This window comes from Diospyros lotus, chromosome 9, assembly GCF_014633365.1.
Source record: "Diospyros lotus cultivar Yz01 chromosome 9, ASM1463336v1, whole genome shotgun sequence".
Classification (NCBI taxonomy): Eukaryota; Viridiplantae; Streptophyta; class Magnoliopsida; order Ericales; family Ebenaceae; genus Diospyros; species Diospyros lotus.
This window is the reverse complement of record NC_068346.1, coordinates 35,615,591-35,624,339: the sequence shown is the minus strand read 5'-3', so window position 1 is coordinate 35,624,339 and position 8,749 is coordinate 35,615,591. Positions and strand designations below refer to the sequence as shown.

The 8,749-nt window shown below is 38.3% G+C and overlaps 1 protein-coding gene across 1 annotated transcript; it reads left to right on the top strand.

The window, feature by feature from the left end:
• The first annotated feature begins 3,513 nt into the window (after positions 1-3,513).
• Positions 3,514-8,749, top strand: LOC127810321 (phytochrome A1-like). Its single transcript, XM_052349730.1, has 4 exons — positions 3,514-5,554; positions 5,899-6,715; positions 7,323-7,613; positions 8,309-8,749. The coding sequence occupies exons 1-4, from the start codon at positions 3,514-3,516 to the stop codon at positions 8,520-8,522; spliced, it is 3,363 nt and encodes a 1,120-aa protein (XP_052205690.1). The 3' UTR covers positions 8,523-8,749.

Sequence of the window (8,749 nt, the reverse complement as noted above, 5' to 3'; positions counted from 1 at the left end):
CTCGCTATCTGGAATCCCCTTTTTGATTATCAGGACTCAATGGCTTATGATTTTCATAATTAATTTAATTAATGTGTAATCAACTGTAAGATCGTAATCATCAGCACAGATTACTACCTAAACAATTAGCCTCTGAGCGATATAAAAATTTCTTCTTCTTCTTCTCTTCTCAAATACAATGAAATCCATTTTTGTTAATTTCTATATATGTATATATACACACACTATGATTGCCAAAGAAAGTGGAGCTACCGATTCAATGAATGCTGGCTGATCCAGCATACACTGCTCTTCGTTATGGTCAAAGTTGATTATATGATGGTCAAAGCAAGTCAATTTGTAAAGTACAGAGATATTGGGAGAATCGGCTTCCGAAACAATTTGTAAAGTACAAAGATATCGAGCGAATCGGATTTCAAAACGGATTCCTCTCTGACTTCCCACAAAATCGGTCAAATCTCGTTAATGTCCAAATCAATTTGTAAAGTACAAAGATGTCAGGAGAATCGGATTCTAAAACGGATTCCTTGCCGACTTCCCACAAAATCGGTCAAATCTCGTTAACTTCCTAAAATTATGTACAACGAGACAATGTGCACCGGCTCTGCATCATTTAATTAACTTTTTCTCTTATTTCTTGGGGACAAAGTGGTAATCAATCTCGATGTGCTTAGTTCGTCTGTGAGAGATGAGATTAGTTGCAATGTGCATAATAGACTTATTATCATAGAATAGGTGAATAGGCTTGGGTGCATTGACAAACATGTGTTTCAGAATGGAGAATAGCCAAACTAACTCTTTGGTTGTCTTTGCCATGGCATGATTTTCAACTTCGATGGAAGATAGAGCAATTGTTGGTTGCTTCTTTGATTGCCAAGCGAGAGGCGTATTTCCTAATAATGTGATGAATTCGGTAACTGACTCCCAGGTAGTTAGATATGTTCCCCAATCTGCATCATAAAATGCTTTGAGGGTGAGTTCATTATTTTGTGAATAAAAAATCCCATTACTTGGAGTATTTTGTAGATATTTGATCACACATTGAGCCATGTCCATATGCGACTTCCTTGGTACTTTCCCTAATTCTTTTTTCATTCTTTTTATATCTCAACGACCATCAATATATATATATATATATATATACATGACTAGTAAATACCTTTACACACTATATAATGTAAACAATTTTTTTTTTTCATTTGAAAGACTTTTACATGATATCAAAGTGGGTTCAAAAAGAAAAATAGAATTTTGTTTTCAAGTGAACCAGCAAATCGATATGGCAGAAGCAACTAAAATTGCAACCAAGCTAAGAAAGGCTCTCTATTATCAACCCAGCAACTCTGATCAATGAGTGCGATGTTGTTCACCCCCTTTAACGGGGGTGACCATCACCCTCATTGTATTTGTGAGGGCGAAAAATAACGGAACGGTCTGTTCCGTTATTTTTCACCCTCACTCACAAAAGTAGTGAGGGTGATAGTCATCCCTGTTAAAGGGGGTGAACAAAATCTTACTCTTGATCAATCGGGAGACCAACTGGTCGCTCACTTGCTAAAGGGAAGCAACTACTCCACTTGGAAAAGCACTATCACTATTGCTTTCATGTCAAAGCACAAAATGGTCTTTGTCGATGGAGGAGTTCTCAAACTTGTAGAAGGAGACCCTGGTAAAGATGATTGGGATCACCTGCATTCCATGGTAATGTCATGGATACTCAATTCCTTGAATGAGGAAATCCATGACAGCGTTGTCATTTACCACGACATCGCTCAAGATAAGAGGCATTAAGATAAGGTTGGAATGCATTTCAGATCAAGATATGAAATGATCAAGATAAGACTGGAAAGTATTCTCAGATTTTTATCAAGCTGTTTGTTAAAGTTTTTAAAATACACTAGAAGACACAAATATCTTTTTTTTCTTATCTATAAAGACCAAGATATGCTTATCTTGAGGGGGGAAAGAGATAAGTATATCTTGAAAAATCAAGATGAGAGGTCATTAATGTTTTTTTCTAAGAATTGTCAAATAAATTTAACAAACACGTTAGAAAAGATAGAAATCTGGGATGTATCCCATATCTTGGCTTTTCTGTTCCATATCTTGATTAACAAACACCTCCTTAGTGAAACGATAAGGTTGAATGTGCATGAGGCACATCATGTGATGTTTAATCTTCTCTAACTTGCTTTTATGAGATTAAACATAATACGATTAATAATCTTGTTTAGCATTCATAAGATTGAAAATAAATTAGCTGTCTTTCTAAACATATTTAGTTAAATTTTTGTAGTAACATTATTAATCTTTTCATCTTTTAAATCGATATTATTATCATTAAAGGATATCGCATCTGAGCTTAATAAAAGAATAATTGAAACTCACAACAATTGAACTTGAATCCTCGTACTCACGTATACTGTTACCTGTTACTAAACTACCACCTGGGATTCACGTAAGATCTTATGAATCTACCGGCATGATAAATTCACGTAAGTTACCAATACGGATAAATTCCAAACCCAGATTAGCAGAATCCGAATTAAGATATCCGAGATGACAGTTATCCTGTGCTGGATTGTCGCCTCTTTCCTTCCTTGCATGGAACCCAAACCGCCATTCTGATGGCTTCCAGCTATTCTCCCCCGTCTGTCCGCCTTTGCTATTAATAGAAAATTGAATAAGTATGTCTTGGAAATGGTGTTTTAACATAGATGGGGTAGGCTTCGAAGCAGCGAGCAGTGGCGGATGTGGTCCCTTTTGGGACAGTGGTGGATCAGAGAGGGCGGCAATGGTGAGCTTTCCCATGGCTGAATTTGGGTTCAACTTGGGTATTTTCTCTTTTAAGCTCTGCTGGGTGTTTCAGTGCCATTTGCATGAGATTTGAACACAAAATTGCTCTGGTCTTGGGCCTCTGCAACCTTAGAACAAGGTTTGAGTTTCCCTTTTTCATTTGTTTGTTTAGTGGGATGTTGTTTGTCTGTGGTATTTGGCCTAAAATTTTGTGGGTTCTTGTTTTTCTTTCATTTCTTCCATGTTTTGGGTGATACGATACATGTTCTAGTTTTGATTGCATAATTACAGATGCCAACTTCTTCATTCCTGCGTGTTTTGTGTTTGAAGTGATTGATTATCATGAAATTTTATTAGCTTTGAATATGAGCTACTGTGCCCAAGTAACTTGGTTTAATCACCATGTGGAGAAGGAGGATGAATTGAATTTAACTGGAGGGCTATTTGTTTCCTGCTATTGGGTTTTGTGATAACGATTGGGCCTTGAAAGGCAATGTATATTTTCAGCAACACGTAAAGCATATTCACATGAATTTCAAGAATACTATTATAGATTTTATGATGATAACAGTTATGGAAATTGTTATATTCTGCATAATAGGTTCAGAAAAAAAAAAAAACTGTTTTAATGTTTTCCAGTTTCTTTTTGTCTGTTTTTAAAATGTAGCAGTATTCAATAATTAGTGAGGCTTCCGCTTCTTACCAGTTTGGATGAATATGTCATCTTCAAGACATAGTTCAGGGCGATCAAAGCACATTGCTAGAGTTATAGCTCAGACAACTGTAGATGCTAGGCTCCATGCAGATTTTGAGGAGTCAGGTAGTTCTTTTGACTACTCGTCTTCGGTGAAAATTTCTGGGATGGCTAGCAGAGATCAACAACCTAAGTCTGACAAAGTAACAACAGCTTTCCTCCATCAGATACAAAAAGGCAAGCTGGTCCAGTCTTTTGGATGCTTGTTGGCCCTTGATGAGAAAACCTTCAAAGTGATAGCCTACAGTGAGAATGCTCCTGAAATGCTCACAATGGTTAGTCATGCAGTTCCAAGCATTGGAGAAGATCCTCGTGTCGGCATTGGAACTGATGTCAGAACTATCTTTTCCGGCACTAGTGCTGCTGCATTGCAAAAGGCTTTGGGTTTTCGAGAAGTTTCTCTCTTTAATCCTATTTTAGTCCACTGCAGAGCTTCTGGAAAACCTTTCTATGCAATTGTCCATAGGGTAACTGGTGGCTTGATTGTGGACTTTGAGCCTGTGAAGCCTTATGAAAACCCCATGACTGCTGCTGGGGCACTGCAATCTTACAAGCTTGCAGCCAAAGCAATTAACCGTTTGCAGTCTTTGCCCAGTGGCAGCTTGGAAAGGCTTTGTGATACTATGGTTGAAGAGGTTTTTGAACTCACTGGTTATGACAGGGTGATGATGTATAGATTTCATGATGATGATCATGGTGAGGTCTTCTCTGAGATAACAAAGCCAGGGCTAGAACCTTATCTTGGTTTACATTACCCAGCAACAGATATTCCTCAAGCTGCACGGTTTTTGTTCATGAAGAATAAGGTTCGCATCATATGCGATTGTCATGAAAAGAATGTGAAAGTGCTTCAAGATGAGAAACTTTCTTTCGATCTAACCTTATGTGGTTCAACCCTCAGGGCACCACACAGTTGCCATTTAGAGTATATGAAGAATATGAACTCTATTGCTTCCCTGGTTATGTCTATTGTAGTCAACGAGGGGGATGAAGAGGGAGACAGCTCTGAATCTGCACAGCTACAAAAGGGGAAGAGGCTTTGGGGGTTAGTGGTATGTCATAATACAGCTCCAAGGTTTGTTCCCTTCCCTCTTCGCTATGCATGTGAATTTCTTGCTCAAGTGTTTGCTATACATGTCAACAAGGAGTTAGAATTGGAGAATCAGATTCTTGAGAAGAATATTCTGCGTACTCAGACTCTTCTGTGTGACATGCTGATGCGAGATGCACCCCTTGGTATTGTGTCTCAGAGCCCAAATATAATGGACCTTTTGAAATGTGATGGGGCTGCCCTATTATACAAAAATATGATTTACAAAATGGGAATAACTCCATCTGACTTCCAGCTGCATGACATAGTCTCATGGCTGAATGAGTACCATATGGATTCCACAGGTTTGAGTACAGAGAGTTTGTGTGATGCTGGATTCCCAGGGGCTCCTGCTCTTGTTGATGTAGTATGTGGGATGGCAGCTGCGAGGATAACATCTGATTGCATGCTTTTCTGGTTCAGATCTCACGTGGCTGCAGAGATTCGATGGGGTGGTGCAAAGCATGAACCAGCAGAGAAGGATGATTGCAAGAAGATGCACCCAAGATCGTCATTTAATGCTTTCCTTGGAGCCATTAAAACAAGAAGTCCACCATGGAAGGACTATGAGATGGACGCAATCCACTCCTTGCAGCTTATCTTGAGGAATGCTTTTAAAGATTCTGAAACTGTAGATTCAAACATGAATTCTACCCTTACAAGGCTCAATGACCTTAAAATTGAAGGGACAGAGGAACTGGAAGCAGTGACTAATGAGATGGCTCATCTGATTGAAACAGCTACAGCACCAATCTTGGCAGTTGATGTAGATGGGCAGATCAATGGGTGGAATATGAAAATTGCTGAGTTGACTGGGCTGCCTGTTAATGAATCAATTGGGAGAGATTTTCTCTTACTCGTGGAAGACTCTTCAGTTGATAAAGTGAAGAAGATGTTATATGCGGCATTGCAGGGTATGATGTTCATTCTACTTGAATTGTAAATTTAAATTGTGTGTATGTAATCGCTTTGTAGTCATTATATATGTGTTAAATAGAGAAACACAAAATACATGTAGATCAATTAATTTCATAAAAGGCACACAGGGCATAAAATTGTATGGTATCTGATTTGATCCCTTCTCTCTTAACTAAATAGCAAGGAATTGGATTACAAGCCCATTCAAATTGAAAATATCAGGAAGAAAAAAAAGTTTCCAAAATTTCCTGCATCTGCTAGGCTTGAAATAGATTATACACAAAATATGCATCTTTATGAACCTCCTTTTGATTATAATATTGTATCTTGTTCTGATCAGGCAAAGAGGAGAAAAACATCCAATTTGAGATTAAAACACATGGATTCAGGATGGACTCTGGCCCCATCAGCTTAGTTGTGAACACTTGTGTAAGCAGGGATTTTCGAGAGAATATCACAGGGGTCTGTTTTGTGGCACAAGATATCACTAGGCAAAAGACAGTTTTGGACAAGTTCATCAGAATTGAAGGTGATTACAAGGCTATTGTCCAAAACCCCAACCCTTTGATGCCCCCGATATTTGGAACAGATGAATTTGGCTGGTGTAATGAGTGGAACACAGCCATGGCAAAGGTATCTGGGTGGGATAGAGAAAAGGTTATGAATAAAATGCTTCTAGGTGAGGTTTTTGGGATCAATTCAGCATGCTGCCGGCTCAGGAATCGAGAGGCGTTCATAAATCTTGGTATTGTGCTGAACAGTGCAATGACTGCTCAGGATTCAGAAAAGATTTCTTTTGGTTTCTTTTCACGGAGTGGGAAGTATGTAGAGTGTCTACTTTGTCTGAGCAAGAAATTAGATAGAGAGGGTGCTGTCACAGGCCTATTTTGCTTCTTGCAGTTAGCTAGTCAAGAACTGCGGCAGGCTCTGCATCTTCAGAAATTGACAGAACAAACGGCATTGAAGAGATTAAAATTATTAGCATACATTAGAAGACAGACCCAGAATCCCCTTGCAGGGATTATATTCTCTCGGAAGATGATGGAAGAAACAGATATAGGAGAAGAACAGAAAAAGCTCCTGCATGTCGGTGCCCAATGCCAAAATCAGCTAAATAAAATTCTTGATGACACAGATCTTGATTGCATCATCGAGGGGTATGATAAATCCCTATCCATTACAATGAGTTTTACTTTTCATTTTCATTTAGAATTCATATTTGAATTTTTGTGCGTTTCCATGTATGATAATCAGAAAACAGCAGTTTGCTTTAGCCCTTGCACTCAGACTAATCAGATAGCATTAATTCTTTGCTTAAATAATGGCTTCTACCATATCTTATCTCCTCCCTGATGGAGGTTAAGAAATAAATGTGAAATCCTGAACTCTACTATACTCCATAAGAAAATGAAACAGATCAATGTTGATGCTGTGCTGATTTGTGTTTGAACTTTATGGTTTCAAACTAACTGTTGTTTTATATCACTTGTAAGGGTGTTTTTCTATTAGAGATTCTCTGCAGGAATAAGGTGAACTTTGAAAACTTTTCTTATTATTCCATTTGTGACTTGATGAATTTAATTGTACCATCCAACAATTTGCCTCTCTTATGAAACAGACAAACACCCCATGGACGAGATGATACTGATCAAGCACTTTCACAATTTTTCATAGCTATCACCATGAAAAGTGGGAGAGAATGATCTAAATGGAAACAGTTCTGTCCCATCTGTTGACTTCAATTCTTATCTTCTCCATTGACAGGTATTTGGATCTTGAAAATGCGGAGTTTACACTGCATCTAGTGTTGCTTGCTTCCATTAGTCAAGTAATGACAAGGAGCAATGGGAAGGGAATTCGAATAGTTAATGAGGTGGCAGAAGATATCATGTTTGAACCCTTATATGGAGACAGTCTAAGGCTTCAACAGGTCCTGGCTGATTTCTTGTCCACATCAGTGGATTGTATGCCTGACGGAGGTGAGCTAGGTGTTGCTGCTAGTTTGGCCAGGGATCATCTGGGAGAATCCATTCAGCTTGTGCACTTGGAATTCAGGTATTCTAACACAGTAAGACTTTAGAGTTCTTCTCAGCGTTACAGAAGTGAAGCAATAATTGAGATTAAAAATTCGACCAAGCGTTGGACTATTTTCAATAAGAAAAATGTTAGTTTTAGAACCATAGGTCCAAAAATTAAAGGCAATTGAGATGCATGAGTTCAATATCTATTTTGCCTAGATAGCAAAGTATCAATTATATATGTCCTAGCAACTCTTAGATTGGTATTTTGGACCTCCAGAGAATTCTAGGCTACGTGAATTTTAGACCTCCAGCGATCCTAGCTCATTCTTCAATTAAATTGTTCTTCTGTCTAAATAAATTACTTGTTAAACTATTACTTCAGTTAAGATTTCAACATATCATGCTGAAAAAAAGCCGTAGATTATACAGCTGTCTTTTGTTTAGATGGAGCAGTTGAGAAAGGAACTTGCTGCAATGCTAATTCAAACTAGTTTACACTAGCAATTTGCCTGTCCCTTGTGAAAGTGCATGACAGAACTTCCGTGATCAAAGATAACTGTTGATCTTAGCTGCGTGTGTTAGTAAGAAAATTTTAACTGGTAGAAATATGAGGAAGAATAATAAGTCGCAAGGAATAAAGTAATGACAATGTTATTGGTTGTGTGCGTTGCTTTATTGAACAATTGGCCAACAATCTTTGTCTCCTGGAATTAATATTCTTGGTCTCAGGATAACACATTCTGGAGGTGGCGTGCCACAAGAATTATTGAGCCAGATGTTTGGAGATGAAGCGGATGCATCTGAAGAGGGGATCAGCCTGCTTGTAAGCAGAAAACTGGTGAAGCTCATGAGTGGTGATGTTCAATATCTGAACGAAGAAGGCAAGTCCACTTTCATTATATCTGTTGAACTTGCTGCTGCAGCCAGTAAGCCTCGGGTTTGAACGATTTTCCATGGAAGAGGACTACCCACTCCTTGTTCCCTCGAAGAGATGGAACTCAATACTGCAGTTTACCTAGCCATGGCGGTAATCTTTGACTCATTTAAGTTGTTTTGAGTTTCTCTTTTTCCTCTTCAGATAACAGTTATTTTGGGTTGCAAATATGTAATCTTGTGGATCTTTAATGGTGTTTGAAACAGAGCCGTTGCTCTGACTCATAGAGGTCCAAA

Excerpts from the sequence above, each read along its gene's own strand:
- LOC127810321 (XM_052349730.1), top strand. The coding sequence starts at position 3,514 with ATGTCATCTTCAAGACATAGTTCAGGGCGATCAAAGCACATTGCTAGA. Across the intron at positions 5,555-5,898 it reads GTTATATGCGGCATTGCAGG|GCAAAGAGGAGAAAAACATC; the intron begins GTATGATGTTCA and ends TGTTCTGATCAG. Across the intron at positions 7,614-8,308 it reads CTTGTGCACTTGGAATTCAG|GATAACACATTCTGGAGGTG; the intron begins GTATTCTAACAC and ends TCTTGGTCTCAG.